Source organism: Musa acuminata, chromosome BXJ2-9 (genome assembly GCF_036884655.1).
Source record: "Musa acuminata AAA Group cultivar baxijiao chromosome BXJ2-9, Cavendish_Baxijiao_AAA, whole genome shotgun sequence".
Taxonomy (NCBI): Eukaryota; Viridiplantae; Streptophyta; class Magnoliopsida; order Zingiberales; family Musaceae; genus Musa; species Musa acuminata.
In genome coordinates, this window is record NC_088346.1 from 9,469,981 (window position 1) to 9,490,569 (window position 20,589).

Sequence of the window (20,589 nt, forward strand, 5' to 3'; positions counted from 1 at the left end):
GCCCCACTGATCTCATTGCTTGTGCTCTTTAATCCTTCAGATCTGACTGTGCCTGTCTCTGAGTTTGTAACTTAAATAAAAGTCATGCATATTCAAGTCATGTTAACTAATACAAGCTCAAGAGTTTACCACCAAATAATAAACCTAAAAGCTCACACCTTTTGATGGCTAAGAACAGAACAAAGGGATCAGAAGGAGGGCCAAAAGGACCGACTGAGACATCACTGTGAGACACCATGCAGCACATCTCTGACCAACTTTGGTACATAATCTGAAGAGGAGGTGTCCCAACATTTCCTCTTTGATTTCACTAGACAAGGTCTAGAGTTCATCCTCTCTGCAGTGATCAACTCCTTCCCTGTTCAAGCGTTTGCTGTACCACCTGAAAACTTGGTAACAATTAGGTCTCATTTCAGGAGACCTGCTACATTGAAGTGTCCCCCTGAGGGGCACCCCAAGGATAAAAGACCTGCCTCTGGAACAGAAACTGCAATCATAGAGAAATTATATATATATATATATATATATATATATATATATATATATATATATATATATATATATATGTTAGAGAGAGAGAGAGAGAGAGAATGCTGCTGTTTAACAACATATATATTTAAAGAAAAGAAACCTGTAACATTATATATGTTGTTGGAATCCATGTTTTTTCTCCTCCTTTGATTTGCCAACAACCACTGTAATTGTGTCTCCTTTTAGTATTTTCTCCTATTAAGCACTCATATCAAGTAGCCCTTCAAACTGAAGGTTTGTGTTATCAGTAAGTACTTATTTGCTTCCATGCATTATTGATGAGTAGATGAATAAGTTATAAAAGTATTTTTCTTATTTTAAAGTATCTGATCTAATTGATCCAAAACTAAACTTTATATTAGCATTTATCTTCTGCAATATATAATGGACCCAACATTTAAGTCAAGTTCAGTAGATCAACCTAAAATGGGCAGAAAACCCTATTTTATCTCTGTAGTTTGATCAAATTGCCTGAGACCAAGGAATTATGTGAGGCCACAGTTACACCAGTTTGCTCAATATATAAACTTCTATCAACAGATAAACAAATATTGAACCTCTTTTTCATGTTAAACAGGACAGCTATGACTAGAATCCTGATCACTTTAGTCATAAATTTTCAACAATGATATATACAGATGTATCATCTTTCTATGCTCTAAATATTGTTAGAAAAATTAAGACTGAGTATTTCCTAAAAAGTGAAAATTTTATTTATCAAAATATTACTTAGTTGAAAAAGCCCAAAGATTTGATACAAGTAACTAGCCTTCGTAAGTTTTGCAGAAAATAAAGTTCAAACAATAGGATAATTTAAAAAGCTGTGATATTTTTACATTATATATACACATATGTATGCACAAACATATTGACTAGTTAAACAAAAAAATGTTGGTGTATAGATTCTGAACATGAGAGCATGGTAGGGAATGATTCACATATGGCTACAGATGGCTGTGGCTGTTGAACCGCAGCAGCAAGGCTCTTATTGCAACATTTACAAACCAGATGATTGAATTGCATAGGATAGGGATGGACTGAAACTATGCCTTGTGGTATGTTTTTAGCCACTCAAACCACATCAAATTCCCAGATCTTAAAAGCTAAAGTTGATTCTACATTACCTTTATCTCTTGAAAAATTTAGAAAAAATTACATGATAATCTCATTTACTTTCAAGTTATTTCAGTATATTTGAAAAGCTGAAAGGAAAAGTCTTCTATTTCTACTTCTTTTCAAATTGCATCCAAATTTATGTTCCTTTTTACCCCACAACTTGTAGTTAAAATTGAAATGAATTTTCATTCAACATTTTAAAGAATTTAGAAGAGAGGGACACTAAGACAGTAAGACTCATCTTGCAAGAGTAATCTCACTTCTTGTCCTTTAACTTCAGGCAAAATATTACTGTCTGCTGAAAGCTAGACCAGGCTGACCAGCTGCCAAAAGATGTCTGCCCTTTGAGCCTTTTGAAGGTGGCCAGTTCAATCACCATCCAATCAATCATACCTTCCTCCCCACCCTACCCTCTCTGTTTATACACTAAAAAAGTTGCAGGATTCTGTGAACCACCAATGTAGCAGCAGCTGATGGTAATGGTGGCCCAGGAGCAAGCATTGTCTAGGGTCAAACTTACATTGAATCTGGTTGTGGTGTTGCAGCTGTGCAAAGAGTAAGTCATAATTTTCTAGCATCTAATGTTGGTTGTGACTTCCTTTCTTCTGCACCAAAACCATGTTCTTGACAGAATGGACCCCTTAAAATATCAGAATGAATTATTTAAGTGGCACATAAAAAAAGCCCAATGGAAATGTGGGAGGCTTGTGGAGTAGAATCAAACTACAGATCTGATGAGCAAATGGAGTAGACCTGACTGCAGAAACAGAGTATATGTGGTAGCTGGGGCAGGCTGGTGCAGAAGAAGAAGCCAGTGATTGGTCTAATAAGTATCCAACCATGTAGATTGACTCACTGCAGCCACCTATCTTATGACTGCAATTGATCATTGAGCTCCATGTGACATGTTCTGTCCTCCTGTACTTGCAAAGACACTTCAATTTTGTGGCTGTAAACCCATTCAGATCCATTTTATTAGCTAAAGCATCCCATCAAATAAGCATCGGTTGAAAGATAGCCACTGATGGTGGACATTAGATGTTAGCAAAGTCATGTTCAGAGGATGTGAAGCATTTATCTAGCAACTATTGTCCTTGCTTAGGATTAGCAGTGGTGTTAGAGGTATTTGTGTGAGGTGAAAAGGAAATTAAAATATATTGTGTTTGGGATGAACATGAATCTATAATCTATCAAGTGTTGTGGTTGAGAGGTGGTTCACATTGTTCCAGCATCAAACTAGCTGTAAACTCTCTATGATTAAGATTCCTTAAAGATCCTGAAAGGGATATCGCCTCTCTATACAGATCATCAACTATCATGCACAAGAATCAATTACTTCAAATGTTAATGCTTTAGAGAGGGTGCTCATGTGGAAGCTTCCTGATGAAGTTCCAAAAAGTTCATGCCATCAACCCTCGTAATTAAGATATCTGTACTTTTCTATTCAAAATCATATAAAAAATTGTCATATATGGACCTAATCAGGAATCAAAATTTTGCAGCTTAGCTTTGTTAATGACATCTCATTTCAATTTTTAGGCTGATCAAGCCTATTATTTTTTGCTTTTGCATGTTTCTAGAAGGAAGGATACAGAAAATTCCATACACCTAATGATATTATGCTCAATTGCAATTTAAAGATCACAGTGGATCCATAAGTTTCAAGTGATATCAACTGCAAATTTATTGATGATATGATCATTAATCAATCGAAGAGGTCTTCTCTCATCTCTGTTTAATGCATTTACTCTTTGTTCTCCACACCTTGTATAAGAAACAAACAGTCATATGCCCTTTAGTAAATGTTATCATTAAAACCATACTGCACATCATGTTTCTTTCAAAGACTATAGTTTTATTGATAGAAAAATTAAGATGACATTGAAGCGAAGAATCTACGTTCATTCTCATTGAGATAATACACTAAGAAGAATATATATAGCTCCGATCAATTCCAATCAGTGTTAGAATCATAGATTATACGAGAAAAAACCATATTAGAATGACATCGTCTGCTGCTTGAAATTTAATGCCAAGGTCACCACCATCGCCACCAGAGAACAAGCTGCAATCAATGTGGAAGCATCCATCTCCCCGTACTTCTGCTTCTGCAAACTCGTTTCTTCTTCCTGCACAACTTCAGGATCACAAACACACTGTGCCTGGTCGTCGTAGCTCAGCCAAGCTTGTCTTCACCTTCAGGACATACTCATCTTTGTTTCGTCACTGTGCTTCCTCCTCTCCGTGCTTGAGATGAGGCACAGACAACCTCTGTTCGCTGGAGACGTTCATGAACCCCACGGCCATGGCGACGACCACGGCCATGCTCGCAGTCAAGGGAACACTTCACGCGGCGCTTCTCGCATCCGCCGCAGCGCAGAGCAGCACAGAGCCAAAAAGAGAGCAGGGCCTCTTTTGGCTTCTCCCTCCTGGTACGCCCAATCCGGTCCAGTCAACCAAACCCAGGCAAGCCAGCCGAACCGGTTCCACGGAAGGACCGACCAAGGTGGGTCCCCTCCGGGCCCATGAGGTACCATCCCGGGAAACGAGACGGCGCGGGCCCACCGTACCGCGCCCCGCCAGATTAAACCGAGTAATTAAAGATTAAACTATTATTAATCCTTCCGAATAAAAAGATTTAAACGCGGTTTGGATGCCCGATCGCTGTACCTCCAGTACCATCGTCAGAAGCGGTGGGTCCCACGAACATTTCCTGCAATCACTTCTGGGCAGGGTTTCTGGGTGGATCGACGAATAAAAAAGTATTTTTTTCACGCTGGGGCGGCGCTCCCGTCGCTGTCGCACGAGGAGGAAAGCACGCGCCGAACTGTACGCGCCACGTCACCGAGGGACCTAATGGGCTAAATCGACGACTTAACCCCTTAAACCACAGCGTAGGCGTAGATTATTGCACGCGGCACGTGACGTCGGCGCGGTGAGGGTTCTCTTCATTCCTCGCGCAGGATCACCCTCGTCCTTCGATGTATTTACGCTCTTGCCAAAGAAGGCGTCTCCCTTCGCGACTCGGGAAAGCTGACGAGAAAGCAATCATCAGCTACGATTTAGGCAAAGAGTCGAAGCGTTGTAGGCACTTGTCATGGGCTAATATGTTGCGTGCGACGTATGTTTACGTGCCATAACAGGAGATGCCATATTGAAGCCTCAATGATTTGGATTATTAGTGGAGGTGTTCGAGCTTAGCAAGTAAACTCGCTTGCTAATGCAGTACCTATTCCTACCTGCAACAACACCGTTATTACTAATGTTACAAACCATGGTGTAGTAGTGGTAATAACCGGAGCTCACAAGCTTTCCCCAAATTAGAAGCCCACTCCGCGATCGACACGTGTCGCCCGTGCACGAATCCCCGGCCGATGGACGTTGATCGCAGACGAGGGATCTCTTCGGCAAACACAATTGCTTATCCCACCCCGTTCGTTCGGCCTCGATCTTACCTTTCTCCTAATTGAATTATTTTGCGGGTCCCCTACAACGAGCGGTTTTTTTGTCGTTAAGCCCTTTCCACAAGACAAAATTGGGCCGCGCGACCTCCGGCTCGATCGCCGTTTACTTTTCGCGCGATGTGACCGCAGCCGGCCGCGGTTGGAACTGTTATCCGGGGGGTTAAAGCCGAACCGAGGACGAATACGGGGGCTAAACTGCTTATTATCCGCTGGTAGAAGAAGAAATGGGAGAGGGGACGAGTGGACCGAGAACGAGTACTCTTATTTTATTTCGCTTACTCTCTCCTACGCTGCCGCTGCTGTTGCTGCTTCTTCTTCTTCTTCTTCTTTTGGTCCCTCGCTTGTCGGGAGACGAACCTCCTCAAAGGGCCGAAACCCTCGTTCCCCGCAACCCGCGCAGGGGACCCCGCGACCCGGTTGCCTCACCACCGGACAGATTCGTCGGAATCCGCGGCCCCTGCCTTCGAACCGGTGGAGCTCCGGTGCGGCCAGACCCGCCCCCGTTCTGGTGCCCATGGAGGTGGCCTGCGGTTGAGTTTCGTAGACGGCGGTGGCGGTGCTCGAGGGAATTAGGAAGATGAAGGCGGATGCCAGTGGAGCTGCGGCTCCGAGCCCTTGCGAAGGTGAGTTTGGGTTCGAGCTCGTTTTCTAGATGCTTTGTCTGTGGCCGCAGGCCGAGGTGGGGGGTTGACGCTTGTGGTGTTGGTGGTGGTGGTGTCAGGGGAGAGGAAAACGATAAACCCGGAGCTGTGGTACGCCTGCGCGGGGCCGCTCGTGACCGTGCCGCCGGTGGGGAGCCTCGTCGTCTACTTCCCCCAAGGGCACAGCGAGCAGGTAAAGATGTGACTGTGGCCTTTTCTAGCGTGTGCTCTGCGGGAGTGTTGCTATTGCTTCCTCCTCGGTTCCTATGTAGCCCCGATCATGCGGGTTTGGAAAGGACCTCCTCTTTGAATGGCCGGAAGCTTTCATAAAGCTTGTTAGCGAAACCATCTTTTTTTGCCCTTTTTCTTCTTTCTGGCCTGTAAATTATGCTGCCTTCTTTTGGTTCTTTTTCCTGAACGATATATGTTGGCATACCATTCTTCACCTTACGAACGGATTTGGCGAGTTTCTTAAGATCGAATGGGCTTAATGTCTTCTATATGAAGTGTACAGGGTTTCTTTATTCTCAATATTTGGGAGATCTGCAGATACCAGGAATTTTGATTATGGTACTTGATTAAGAAATTTGAGAAAAAAAGCACTTGATTAAATGAACACGGTTTTCAAATGGGAATGACTGCAATTGATTCTTATTAGTTTACGTTTTCTTGATTAGTAAAAGTTGTTTTTTTTAAAAAAATTTCCTTCATTTGCTGTTATTTTAAGACCCGATCGTTCCACTTTTGCTTTCAGTTTACTGAATAATATGCTTGGTAAGGGGTGAAATCAAACATGATGGGTTGATATTTGCAATATCTTTTCAATTGTGGCAATAATTGCGATTTCTTTCTTATAGTATTGCATAACCCTTTCTTTTTTTGCATCATATTTGTAGCTTAAAACATAAGCAATGCCTGAGCTTGAGGAAAAGGAAAAGAGATTTGGGGACATTATGCCTTTGGATGGAACATAGTTGGAACAGTTTCTATCTTATAATTATCTCGTTGTAGCTTGCATGCGAAATTAGATTAGAAACAGATCACAATATCATTCTCAGATCAGGGACAAGTTCGGCCATGATGATTGATGACCCTTGTTTCATACATATATACTGTTTCCAAATTGTGAAGGAACATCTCAGGTCAATATTATTGTGAATCACTTTATACTGTGCATGTGTCATCTCTGTAAATGGTTTATGGTGGTACGGAACCTGCCAACGAATGTGGTGCTTTCTTGTGAGTTCTAGAGGGTGGTGACAGGGCAGTTTTATATGCTGGAAAACCATGTACCTGTTGTTGGCCTATGTCAAACAAAAAATATTTTTTTCAGTTATTTCAAGCTATAGATTTAATTTCTAAATTCTTGTTCATGGTATTCTCTTCTCTAGTTTTTTCTTCAGTGAGCTACTCTCTACATGATCGATAATGTTTGATTGTATGAACAGATCTTAGAAATCACAACTTGACTATTTTGCTAGTGAAGTTCCTAAACTGGCCCGGAGATCTGATAGTTCTACTTGCATAGATGGTTGAACAGAATTTTGTTTTGGAAATTTCTTTTATTTTTTTAATTCGATTTTAGGTTGTGGTCTTTGTTTAAAAGCCGGTTTAAATTTGATGTTGATTGGGTTTGACATTTACAATGAGCACTGGACCCCCAGTATTTCATTTTATCAATATTGAGCTTTTCTGGCTAAAATCTAGGTTATGCTTATAAATGCAATTGGTTAAGCTAAAACAGTATGGATAAATAATAGAAGAGCATGTAGTTCATATGAAAGAAATCACTGAAGAATATATGATGGGCTAGATTAAAGGAAGCAAAGAGCTTCACAGCTGGCTTGACGTGACTCAGTCAGTGGATGAGCTACTTAGCATCTATTTCAAGCACTATGATGTGTGCCATCCTCTTATAAACCTTAGTCTGTAAAATTTCTACGATTGAAAAACTGATTTTTATTGTTTGAATTTTGGACCATGATACCTCTTAAACACAAGTACTTTAACTGTGAAGCTTTTTGGATGTAGCTGGTTTATCTCCTTTTATAGTGTTAGTTGTTACTGAAGCTTGATAATTTTGGTTGTGAGGATAATTGAATGTTTGCACTTCATGGCTCAGATTAAAACTTGTATTTGTTCTTTCAGGTTGCAGCTTCTATGCAAAAGGATATCAATGCTCATATTCCAAATTATCCAAATCTTCCCTCAAAGTTGATATGCCTTCTTCACAATGTTACTCTGCATGTATGCCACCATTCATTAATGTTTATTCCTTTTCTACATGCAAATTATGATTGCATTTTCAGTTACCTTATACTTTCAAGGTTGGCTTTGTAATGCTTTAGGCAGATCCAGAGACAGATGAAGTTTATGCTCAAATGACTCTTCAGCCAGTCAACTCAGTGAGTCATCTTGTCTTATTTATCCAATAGATGCTTCAACCATGCCTTCTACTTCTAGCTAAAGAGGGGTAAAAAGATGTGGGCACTAAGTTCATATTTTGACTTAGAGTTGCTCAGCAATTAAGTTATTTCATCTGCTTGGTACTCATCCATCAGCAAATAAACATTGACCAAAACTAGAAAGAACAAGATTGATTGCTTTACAGAAAAATTATTGCAACCTTTACACTGATTCTAAGTCCCCAAAAGTAGAGTTTTCTTGCATGAGAGCTTCCTGTCTATTGATATTGACAAAAAGCGTCATGGTGAAGAAAAGCCTTAGTCTAGAAATGTGGCCTTTGGTTTTAGCCTTGATGATTGTGTGGCTAATGAACTTAATGTATTATGATAGAGAGGATAATTCTTTTTCTTTCGAGGAAGATACTAATAACAGTTGTTGCTGTCTCATACTTTAACATATTAATCCTTACTGTGCAGTAATTTGAAGCATTTCATCAATATGTACCTCACTTATTTTCCTCGATGCAGTATGACAAGGAGGCATTGCAGGCATCAGAGCTTGCACTAAAACAAACCAGGCCACAAACGGAATTCTTTTGTAAGACACTTACTGCAAGTGATACAAGCACTCATGGAGGATTCTCCGTGCCCCGTCGTGCTGCAGAGAAAATTTTTCCTTCTCTTGTATGTAATTTCTGTATGCATGTGTGGCTTTTGTATGTAATACAGGCTTATGGTAGTTCTTTGATGATCCATGTTGCAAACCTTGTTATTCTTGTGTAGGATTTTTCAATGCAGCCACCTGCTCAAGAATTACAGGCCAGAGATTTGCATGATAATCTATGGACTTTCCGTCATATTTATCGAGGTTAGGCAGAAAAAAACCTATTTGCTGAACATATGCTCTACAAGCTGTGTTAGAAGTTATTCTTCTTGATACTCAGAAAACCTAATTGTAAATGCTAAGATGTAGTGACTTGCTGAACATATGCTCTAAATTTGGATTTCTTGTTGAGCTTGGTATTCTTGAAAGGTCATGTTCTTTCTCTGAAATCTAGGCCAACCGAAGAGGCACTTGCTCACAACTGGTTGGAGCTTATTTGTGAGCGGAAAGCGGTTGTTTGCCGGTGATTCCGTGTTATTTATTAGGTAATGGCATTCTAATCTCTATACAGTGCACCAATACCCTTATCATGTTTTCTTGTTTCCAGAATGTCATTTGTCATGACCCTAAAAGGCAAACGATCGGAACACATTTTTGTTTGTTTAAATTGGACATTTTTTATTATTTCTTTCATATTTGTCCACAAAATAATACCAAGTGCCCCTTTTTTTCTTTCTGTTTTTACAGCTGATGGTAGAGGGTTAGCAAATTGTTCTAAATCATAGTCAGCTCATATGTTTCTCCTTCATCGTCCTCATCTGCAGGGATCAAAAACAACAGCTTCTTTTAGGCATTAGGCGTGCTAACAGGCAACCTACTAACCTATCATCATCAGTCCTGTCAACTGATAGTATGCATATAGGCATTCTTGCTGCTGCAGCCCATGCTGCTGCCAACCACAGCCCATTCACGGTGTTTTACAACCCAAGGTATGTTCTTTTCTGTTCCTAGTTTTGTTCAAGATACATAAGTTCTATCTGAAATTTGACCATCTACAATTTCGTTAATTCTCATGTATATCTGTTATATATTACAATAGGAACTTCTTGTTGTTCTGCAGGGCTAGCCCTTCAGAGTTTGTTATCCCTTTTGCAAAATACCAGAAGGCAGTTTATAGCAACCAAATATCCCTGGGTATGCGCTTCCGAATGATGTTCGAAACTGAAGAATTAGGAACAAGACGGTAAGAAACTCAATTTACTGGATTAGCCACATCAAATTCTGATCTGATGTAAACCAATGCCTTTCTCTAGCAAGGGTGTTGAAGAGGCCAGACAGGGTGGGAAAGGTCATTCGCTGGCTAAACAATGTTTAGTCATTTAAGTGAATGGCACTGAGGATGCTCAAGAAGCATCATTTAAATCCTTTTAACAATAATAAAATAAAAACCAGACTTGTCCGGTAATCAGGAAATGCTGATGAGGAAGTGACAGACAATGGTATTGCTAGAGAGAAAGAAGATTCAGATGGAAGAAGAGTATAAAAGAAAAAACAAGTGGAAAGGAAAGAAAAGAGCAAACCAAGAAAAATGTATCAATAAGAAAAGATGAATGAAGAAGAGGATCATGAAAATGGAAGAGCACAGGGTTGCTGGTGTAAATGGAGATGACTGTGAAATGCCGAGTTATTGAAGGGGAGTGTTTCATTTGGTGTCTCCTACTTAAGCACCTATTCAGTTAGGCAAACACTTCTGGTTTTGCATATTCATTGAAGTACTAGACTGAAGTTTCCTGTTTCTTTATCGGCAACCACTTTCTCATTTAATGTAAACACTTGAAATTTATAATTCCATCGGAAAGTTCTTATCCAATCAAAAAGGTAAACTTGCTCTAAATTCTGCAGGTACATGGGTACGATTACAGGTATTAGCGATCTAGATCCAGTAAGATGGAAAAACTCACAATGGCGCAATTTGCAGGTTGGTCTTTAATATCAGCGATCTGCATGCTTTGGTTTTTCGGTCCACAGTCTTAGGCTGTCAGGCTAGTTAAAGTTTTGGACTGTTTACCATTTTCTTACAATTTATTTCCTATTAATAGTATTATGCATGCTCGACAGGTTGGGTGGGATGAGTCTGCAGCTGGGGAGAGGCGCAACAGGGTCTCTATATGGGAGATTGAACCTGTAGTAGCTCCTTTCTTCATTTGTCCTCCATTTTTTGGAAAGCGACCAAGACAACCAGGAATGCCAGGTACATTTTGATGCATGATATGTGAACAACAAGATCTCTGTATAAATGGCTTTAGATGATTGTGGCACATTCTTGTCTTAAGCTACTTTTCTAAAAGATCTGAAACAATCTGCTGCATGTCCTTAATAATCTTTTTCAACAAAAAACAATGAAGTCCTTGGCATGGAGAAGAAGAATGGCTAAAACTGTATTATAAGAAACAAACTATCATGATTTGGCAGTGGATGGCAAAGAACCAGCTGTCACTGAAGCAGGACCCCAGGGCTCTAGATAGCGGAGAGGACCTTGGTAATAACTGTAGATGAATCTTGATCACAGAATTTGGAACTAGGACATTGAGCTAGGTTTCGGTAGCTTTAATTGTGAGATTTTTAGTATGCTGAATTGGCAGTTGATGTTGCAGATGATGAATCATCTGAAATGGAAAATCTTTTCAAGAGAGCGATGCCTTGGCTTGGAGAGGAGATCTGCATAAAGGATTCTCAAACTCAGAGCACAATAATGCCGGGTTTAAGTTTAGTTCAATGGATGAACATGCAACAAAATCCCTCTCTTGGTAACCAAACCCTGCAGACAGAATACTTGCGCTCCCTTGCTGGTCCTGTTATGCAAAATCTTGGCCCACCTGATCTTTCTAGGCAGTTGGGTATGCAAGCTCAAATGTTGCACCAGCATAATGTACAATTCAATGCCAGTAGGCTGCCTCAACAAGGCCAACAGGTAGATGAACTTGCTAAGGTATCGATTCCACTGAACCAAGTGGGTGCTTTTAGTAGACCCCCCCAACAAGTACAAGATTTAGCTATGCAGCAGAAGCAACAATTGGTCAACCAAGCTTTACCATTAAACCAGACACACAACAACATCATACAGCCCCAAGTTCTGGTCCAGACTCAAGTGCAGCCACAGCTGCAGCAACAGCCAATTATCCAGAACAATCAGCTATTACAAACTGCTCTCCAACAGAGTCAGCAACAACATCCGCAGCAACTGCTGCAGCCACATCAAAATCAACAGCAGCTACAGCAGCAGCAGCAGCACCAGCAACTTCAGCAACAATACCAGCAAGCACAAAGTAGGATGCCAGTTAAACTCCCTGTCCAAGTGAATCAACAGTTATCTGACCAACAGATTCAGTTGCAGTTGCTACAGAAACTCCAGCAGGAACAACAGCAGCAAGCATTATTTTCACAGCCAAGATTGCAACAGCCTCAAATTCACCAAATTCAGGAATTCCAGAGAACTATCCCAGATGTACAGCAGCAGTTGTCTAACTCTAATTCACTAGTTCAGCAACCAGTGATCCCTCAACAATGTGCAAAAACTACTACACAGGCTGTGAGGCTGCCACAGATCTTGCAGAACCAGTCACAGCAAAAGCCTCAGCAGCAGCAAATTCCATCAAGTGATTTTCCTGAGGCAGTCCTTTCCACCACACCAGTAACTAATCTTATCCCAGCTAGTGGCAGCTCTTTGCTAGCTGCTGGGGGGACACAGTCAGGAGTTACAGATGACATCCCATCTTGTTCCACATCGCCTTCATCCAACAATGGATCAATTCTTCCTCATTCAATCCTGAATAGGAACGGACACCACAATCTCATTTCAACAGAAAAGACATCTCAGTCAGTTATTACAATGCTCAACCCAAGCTCCTTTGAAGCTGCCACCGTAAATCCCAACATCTCCAAGGAGCTTCCAAAAGTTGTACATAATGTAAAGCCCTCAATCCCAATTCCCAAGGTGCAAAATCAGGGAATTGTAGCCCCTCAGACATATCTAAGCAACACAGCTCAAATGGATTACTTGGACACTACCTCCTCGGCGACTTCTGTGTGCCTATCTCACACTGATGGGTCTTTAAATCAAGCCTTACCTCTCCTTTCATTCAATCAGCCATCAATGCTTAGATATGCACCTCCAGAGAGTGATATTCCTGGCACAGATCCAAGAAATAATGTCCTTTTTGGAGTTAACATTGATGGTTCAATGGGAATACCTTTGACTGCTGATGCTTTGCTGGTTAATAACATTGATTCAGGAAAGTTTCAGAATCATATCCCTGGAGATGCAGTAGCCAATTACAGTACCTCAAAGGATGCTCAACAAGAGCTGTCATCATCCATGGTTTCACAATCATTTGGAGTTCCTGATGTGGCATTTAATTCTATGGATTCAACAATTAATGAAAATGGTTTACTAAATAGGAACTCCTGGGCCCCAGCACCGCCTCCGACAATTCAACGCATGCGCACTTACACCAAGGTTTATGGCTTCAATTTTGGAATCTATACATTTGTTTCTTTGAGCATTAACATGTGATCGTTTAATTTGTCTGCTAAATAATATGGAAACTTTATCTTCTTTCGTAATGGGACAGACGAGTTTAATTTATCTTCTTCTTTCATAATTTAATTTGCAATATTGTTTACAGGTGTACAAACGTGGAGCTGTTGGCAGATCTATGGATATCACACGATATTCAGGTTATGATGAGCTGAAACATGATCTTGCACGAATGTTCAGCATAGAGGGACAGCTGGAAGATCGGCAGAGAATCGGCTGGAAGCTGGTTTATGTAGATCACGAGAATGATGTTCTACTTGTTGGAGATGACCCATGGGAGTAAGTTATAACATTAATTTAAGCATTATATTCAGTCTTTTTTTCATGGGTAGAAGAAAATTCCATTATTCTCTAGCATGATTTAGATGCCATTTTGACACAACTCAATGTCAAACATATCAGGCATATACTGGTCTGTACCATCTGCTTTCGTCGAGAAGAAAAAAAAAAGATCGATACCAGACCATATGGTCGGTCTGCTACCAGTCATTGGTTGGATTAATAAGTAGCACTTGGTAGTGGTACGTATTGATCTGACCAGTGGTTGAAACCACTCTTTAGGGTTGTTAAAAATTAAAGAAATGACATTAATGCACAAGTATCTGGCACTTCTGTTGTCCCTTTTGGTGGAAGCACTTTCTAAGTATAATATTTGTGTTCCCCCTTTTTTCTCCTAGACATACAAAGTGATGGCACAACCCATTGTAAGTTCTACCATGTTATTAAGCATGGATATGAATATCGGTCAGTATAGTGTATATTGATGGATATATACCAATCCAACCACAGACCGGTATCTGGCCATATCGTCCAGTATTGGTTGGCATTATTTTATTATTATTTTGGATGGTATTGGACAGCATAGTTCAATAATCCCGCTCATATACTATACCGATCCAGTAGATTGTAAAAACTGATATCCAATCAAGGTTTAAATACTCATATTTTTGTATCTCCCAAGGAAGAAATGATAATATTATCTAGGACTTCAGGATATTTGAAGTAAATATACATACCTGTGAGAATTTATAATCATCCAGAAAAATATCCAATACTTCCTGGAATAATTGGATATCTGTGCTTTTCCCCAACTTTTATGTAATGATAATCAAAGTATATAGTGCTTTCAAATGGACAAAAGTCCTATTAGTGATCCAAGTGTTCAACCAAATAGAATATCTAATTATTTATGAATAAGACAGTGAATTTAGGTTTAAGAGTAAGGCGATGCATAAGAACAATTAAATAATCATATGCAATTTAATCCTTAAATGTAAGCAGAAAGAAGAGCAAAAACATTATACTTATATTCTTATGCAAATTTCTTTATATCTTTTGCTGTGATGCTGTTGATTAATTACTAAATAATCATAAGATCCAACTCAGTTCTAACAAAGCATGACTTCTACAAACGTACAGGGAGTTTGTAAGCTGTGTTCGGTGCATCAAGATATTGTCCCCGCAAGAAGTCCAACAGATGAGCTTGGATGTTGACTTGGGAAACAACAGCCTCCCGAATCAGGCTTGCAGCAGTTCCGATGGTGGAAATGCCTGGAGGGGCCAGTGTGACCAGAACTCAGGCAACCCCTCTGCAGGATCATATGATCATTTTGAATGACACAGCGGGTCATGCAGCAAAACTGATTTCGACACTCTCGTCAGACAAGGTCAATTCCTTTTACTTGCCAGCCCTTTTGCCTAATCTTGTTCAAAGAGTGATGTGAAATTTAGAATTCAACTGACCATGAAAGTCCAATATGTAAAAGCAAGAGTAGCTGCACCGGGTTGGAAAAGCCACCCATCTTGTCTCTAATGGAGATGAGAGATTGTGGTAGTGAATTATCCAAATCAAGGGAATTGGCAGTCTCCATTCAGGAGCTGCAGTCTTTTATTGCCGTAGGTTTTCCTACTTCCGATGAATGTTCCACACTTTATGATAGTGAAAAGCTTTCATATTTTTCTACTATGGACATGTGTAGCAAGTAGCATCACAATAGACGACTGGAGAAACCAAGTGACTTACTTGGGTATGAAAAATTAAATGGAGCATTTTGCATGTGCATTGCTGCATGTGTTTTCGGTGCGATTATAACTTACTGCCTCCTGTTGTTGTGACTTGTTGCACTTGTTCGATAGATATCTGTTTGTTAGCCTGAAGGGAGATGGGTGATTCAAAGAGAAGAAACTGATCGAATCTCAATGTTGCTGACTTGGTGCAATATTGAGATTTAATTCAGAAGCTTAAGAATGTTTCTTTTGACAGGCTCAGGTGTAGTCTTTGTATTAGATTGGGCTATAGGGGTAGAAAGAGTTTGCTACCACTAAACTTGTGCTCAAGTAGTTTAGATTATTGTTTAGTCTATCAAAGAGATAGTTATCCCATTGGGTCGATTGTGGTAAATGATATCAGCATAGGATGATTTTATGCTGTATTTGGACTTTTTAAGGTATCGAGACTTTTAAGGATGCGACACCCCCACCATGGGGAGGTCAATTGAAGGTCTAAAATGACTACGATCATAACATCGGGCTTAATGATTTGTGATTCAGACTAATCATAATTGGTCAGTTATCCCTGGTCAAACCGTGACAGGTTCAAAAGTCAAACTTGATAAAAAAAATCCAACGTAACAACAAATGATGCTAAATCCAAGGCCTCGTGCAACAGTGGTCCAAGTCCTAAGTGCAATTTCCACCGAGCAAACAATTTCATAGGTTATGTGATCTGAATAAGATTTAGTCTTCCATCGTAATTATCCGTACAGATTGATGCATCTTATGATCTCACAACCAAGGTAACCCTCCAAAAATGTTTGCCAAACCTAATCGAAAACTACTTCAATAATAGAGTCTAAGCATATGCAGAATAAACAAATAGTAACTTTTTAATTATTTGAACATATATCACTAGATATAGATTACTAACCAACAAGTTTCTTATTTCTTTTGGAACAATGAATATAATCCTCACGCACTTTGACCTTGATGGAAATAGGATTCATATGTAGCCACCCTGGTTTTCGAATCAGGCTGCTCCAAATCGTCCATAAAACCCAGTGTCATCGTAACAAAATCTTTCTTGTGCAAACGCTTCCATTCCTGCACAAAACAAGAACGTTCCAAAGTAAAGAAGATTAATTGTCCAATCGCTACGCAAACACTTCATGAGTTGTTTAAAATATTGCAAGAAGAAAGAAAATATTTCGACTTAAATAATCTAATTTTTAGATAGGAACACGAAAAAGCAAATGGAGGTTCATTGGCCACGGATATCTTGATAACTCTTCTGGCATAACATATATTCAACTATTCGAGATCTACATGCATCTTTTGTAAGTACGTAAAAAAAAAAGAAGAAGTTAAATTAAAAGTATTTAGATCTTTACTTATAAATTTTAATAAAATCTTTTTAGTCTTCCTTTATCTCTTATTAATTATTTTATATATTCTAACGACAATATCAGTAAGTCTTGTTAGCATATGTAGTGATTCTTTCTTATTTTATACTCTATTAAAGGTACACCTAACTTAATCGACAACATCTAGAGGTTGCTCTAGCCTCAATTGACATCAACTTTTTTGACAAAGCATGGACACGGTCAGCAAAAAAAATTCAAGAATTTGACTATTCATCACACGTGCAATCTATTGATCTTTTGAAATCAGTTTGAGTCTTCCAGCCAACATGCCAAGGTGGCCTATCGGCGCTATCATTAATATCTGCATCGGCAAAACCAGATAGGAGCAGAAGCCCCTGGATTTTTGTTACATCTAACCAATCTTCGAGTAATACTTCAGCTACTATAACTCTATATCTATTTTGTTGATCATAAATATAACCATGCACTGTTTTCGAGTAGGACACTTCGAACATATGAAACAATGTACAAGTTAGGAAGAAGAATCAGTGTAGTCCCAAATTAGATGAAGGCGAACATGAGTGATAAAGAGGATGTCACATTATATGTGTGTATTTGTATGTTTGTGTGCAGAAAGACAACTTCAGCACACGATTTTGCATGTTTATTTCCCTCAAGTCAATCAGATACTATAAGTGCAAAGGAGAAGAGTGCTCACCTCGAAATCCCATTCACCGTACAGGTTTGGGTCATTCTCGTCACTCCAAACATATGCATTAGCAAGTAATTTCTCTGACTTGTCCTGCAACATCAAATTATCATTCTTTTGTCGAGTACAAGAACTATCTCCCGCCAATCAAAATATTGCTTATTAAAATGTGCATTAGTTTGTATCCAAAGTACATTGGACAGGATTTGATATTACGGGGATTAGACAGATATTTCAAGGTTTTTGTAGAAAAGCAGTATCAATATATCTCAATGTCGTGCGACAATGTAACAGGACAATTCTAAGGGCTCAAAATGCTTGCAGCAGTAAATGAGGCTGGCACTTCAAAAAGTTATTGGCAAAAAACAAATTATAAAGACAGTATAAACGCATGTCAATCAGAAATGAATGCTTCATGCATTAACAATATAAAACCACTAGACCCATAAATTGTAGAATCAGAGTAAGCTGCTAACTAAGCCACTCGGGTTAAACCAGCTGAGGTTTACATATAGCAAAGTACAAAATATTTATCCCCTCCAAGTTGTATAATATATCATGCTTAATTAAAAATTATACGCAACTGTCATTAGATAAACAAATGAACTAGGTTATATTATGATGTTCAAATGAACTAGATTATGTTATACAAACACACTTACTAGCAGAGAAATTTCAACAGTTCTCCTTTCATATTCCACATCTTCAAATGAATCCAGTTTATCCAACTCCTGATCTGTAATCCCCAAAAGAACCTATATAAAAAGGTATGTTGCTCAATTATCAGTTATGCAGCAAAGACATCAGAGATCTTTAAAATCATATCATTTATCACCCATGAAGTGAGTAAAAAAAATCTGTAATAAGTTCAATGATTACAGGGAAATTTCTTAGGAAGAATCTGTTTCAGTAGGTAAGAAGAAACAAAATCCAATGAGCATTCACCTTCCCTCATATTTTTTTCTTTGACAATATATGGTCCTAATTAGCATGTTTTTCCCCAGGATTTAGGATGCCAAATTGACCAATCAGACCCCTTTTAACAGTCCTCAGATGAAAGACAGATCTTCGGAAGGATAACCAATTTCCTACGGAGTTTGAGCTGCCTTCTGATTGTTTCCCTAGTATTTCAACCTAATTGGAATCATCTTGTGTATGATGTACCCGGATATTCACACACAAGATTTTCTAACAACTTACCTGGCAAAAGTATAATCAAACATAAACCCTTTCTGAAAATTGTAGTTTTCACATTGCTATCATTGGTAAATCTAAGATACATGATGTTTCATAGTTCATGTTGAAATCTTAAATAAATCAAAAACATAATTTTCTTTTTTCTTTCAAGTGGATCAAACTGTTACAACATAGTAAAAGCATTTTTGAGGTGCGAACTCAAAGTATACTTACATACTCCTTCAAGGTAAAGAGCAAGATCTGTCATACTGAAGCGTACCGCCCATACCAGGCAGTACGTACCGGTACGCAGACCGTCCAATATTGGTACAATGCTATAGTACTATACTATAGCACTGTTACAGTATGAAAAAGTAAAAAATTGTTTGGTACACCAGGGTGTATCGCTCGGTACGCCCTGATGTACCGCCCGGTACACCGATACCGTACTGTACCGAGCGAGCCCGGGTCGAAACGTCGGTATGGTACGGTACAACGAACCTTAGTAAAGAGTATCTTTAACTTCAAACAAATTACATGCATATATTAACTACTATCAATTCCAACAAATCAAAGATAAAAAGAATGCTAAACTTCAATGGTATTTCCAGTAATATGAATCAGAAGAAGCATCTGTATTTGATGGGCCTTGTGTTGATGCCCACAGAGAGATTTCGAGAACAAACACTTCTTTGCAAGCTATATTGCCTAGGATATGAATCGCTCCAAATATAAACCAATTATATGTAATTTATAACTCAAAATTGTGATGATTTATTTTGGCATTTACATGAAATATCAAATTGTCAATGGTGCACAAAGAACATTGATAAGGAAAAATCCTAAACAAAAAGACGAAGATGATTAAAAATTCAAAGTCAGTGACGAGTTAATTGCTTCAGGGGCAAATAGAATCACTATCCCAGGTGTCATGTAAGCAACATCACCAGGAGAATAAGATTATAAATTAGAAGCATTAGGTAAAGCAGGGTTAAATAACACACCCTGCCTTTCACCTTCTTACTTTCAACCGGCAGAATTGCTGGGTAAACACGCCCCTTGATGCTAAACCTGTGGCTACAAAATCAAATCTCATATTAGTAGCAATTCACTTGTAACTCGAAATCGAGAACAAGTCATCTGGGTTTGGAATGTGTGCATGATACGCTAATGACGCTTCAGCTGCACTAGAACAACCTATCTGTAGTAATTCCATGGACTTGGTGATTCTTCGAACACGTTACTAGCGATATGATTGCAACAACTGCTCGAAAGTGGCGATTTAGATCCGATCGAGGAGCCATATGATGCATCGACAACAAGAAAAGAAACGAATCCAATTGATACATGGAGAAACAAAAAGGTTTAGTGTGCTACGCTTTCTCTCACTTGTGCATACAGATCGGATTGAAGAAACCTGTAATCCAGCCGCAACAGACCCTCCAAACATCGGGAAAACGATCCATCAGAGCGCAAAGAACATCGAAGAGCGCGATCGAAAGCACAACAGAATCGAATCGATAGAGAGAGAAGGGGGAAGAAGAAGAAGAAGAGATGTTTACTAATCGTTGAGGACGGCGGGAGAGGCGGGGGGCACGCGCTTGAGGATGGTTCGCACCACCTCGTCCGCCATCAGAGTGCCGTAGACGAAGACGTTGTGGAGAGAAGAAGCGTTTGCGGTGGCGGCCATTGCAGCTCCTCTCTCTCTCGCTCTCTTTCCAACGTCGCCCTTCTTCTCTGCTGAAAGAAAGGGAGAAGAACGGCTCAAGATATCGAATCAGGTCGTTATTTTATGACGGGATATTTTGAGGACGAATCGTCGTGAGAAAACGTGGCTTGGGTTCATCGAATTTGTTATTTGTCTCTTATTTTTGCTCTTATTTTCTGTTATTCCGTATATATATATATATATATATATATATATATATATATAGAGAGAGAGAGAGAGAGAGAGAGAGAGAGAGAGATGTCAGAAGTCAAATGAATG

At 39.4% G+C, this 20,589-nt stretch overlaps 2 protein-coding genes across 2 annotated transcripts; one reads left to right on the top strand and one right to left on the bottom strand.

Annotated features, from left to right (window-relative positions):
* The first annotated feature begins 5,361 nt into the window (after positions 1 to 5,361).
* On the top strand, positions 5,362 to 15,324 carry LOC135623035 (auxin response factor 19-like). The gene is made up of 14 exons (XM_065125516.1): positions 5,362 to 5,734; positions 5,833 to 5,945; positions 7,901 to 7,999; positions 8,101 to 8,157; positions 8,686 to 8,841; positions 8,941 to 9,025; positions 9,216 to 9,306; positions 9,586 to 9,750; positions 9,882 to 10,004; positions 10,664 to 10,739; positions 10,880 to 11,012; positions 11,416 to 13,277; positions 13,447 to 13,637; positions 14,778 to 15,324. The coding sequence occupies exons 1-14, from the start codon at positions 5,689 to 5,691 to the stop codon at positions 14,974 to 14,976; spliced, it is 3,396 nt and encodes a 1,131-aa protein (XP_064981588.1). The 5' UTR covers positions 5,362 to 5,688; the 3' UTR covers positions 14,977 to 15,324.
* An 871-nt stretch (positions 15,325 to 16,195) lies between these two features.
* On the bottom strand, positions 16,196 to 20,411 carry LOC103997902 (AIG2-like protein D). Its single transcript, XM_009419240.3, has 5 exons — positions 20,165 to 20,411; positions 19,607 to 19,679; positions 18,089 to 18,181; positions 17,436 to 17,519; positions 16,196 to 16,457 (listed from the first exon to the last, which is right to left on the bottom strand). Exons 1-5 carry the CDS (start codon positions 20,290 to 20,292, stop codon positions 16,326 to 16,328), a joined length of 510 nt encoding a protein of 169 aa, XP_009417515.2. The 5' UTR covers positions 20,293 to 20,411; the 3' UTR covers positions 16,196 to 16,325.
* Between the last annotated feature and the right edge of the window lie 178 nt (positions 20,412 to 20,589).

Coding starts and splice junctions, on each gene's coding strand:
- LOC103997902 (XM_009419240.3), bottom strand. CDS start 20,292: ATGGCCGCCACCGCAAACGCTTCTTCTCTCCACAACGTCTTCGTCTAC. Junction 18,182..19,606: donor GTAAGAAGGTGAAAGGCAGG/GTGTGTTATTTA, acceptor CTTTTTATATAG/GTTCTTTTGGGGATTACAGA. Junction 17,520..18,088: donor CTGTTGAAATTTCTCTGCTA/GTAAGTGTGTTT, acceptor TTGATGTTGCAG/GACAAGTCAGAGAAATTACT.
- LOC135623035 (XM_065125516.1), top strand. CDS start 5,689: ATGAAGGCGGATGCCAGTGGAGCTGCGGCTCCGAGCCCTTGCGAAG. Junction 9,751..9,881: donor ACGGTGTTTTACAACCCAAG/GTATGTTCTTTT, acceptor GTTGTTCTGCAG/GGCTAGCCCTTCAGAGTTTG. Junction 13,278..13,446: donor GCATGCGCACTTACACCAAG/GTTTATGGCTTC, acceptor TATTGTTTACAG/GTGTACAAACGTGGAGCTGT.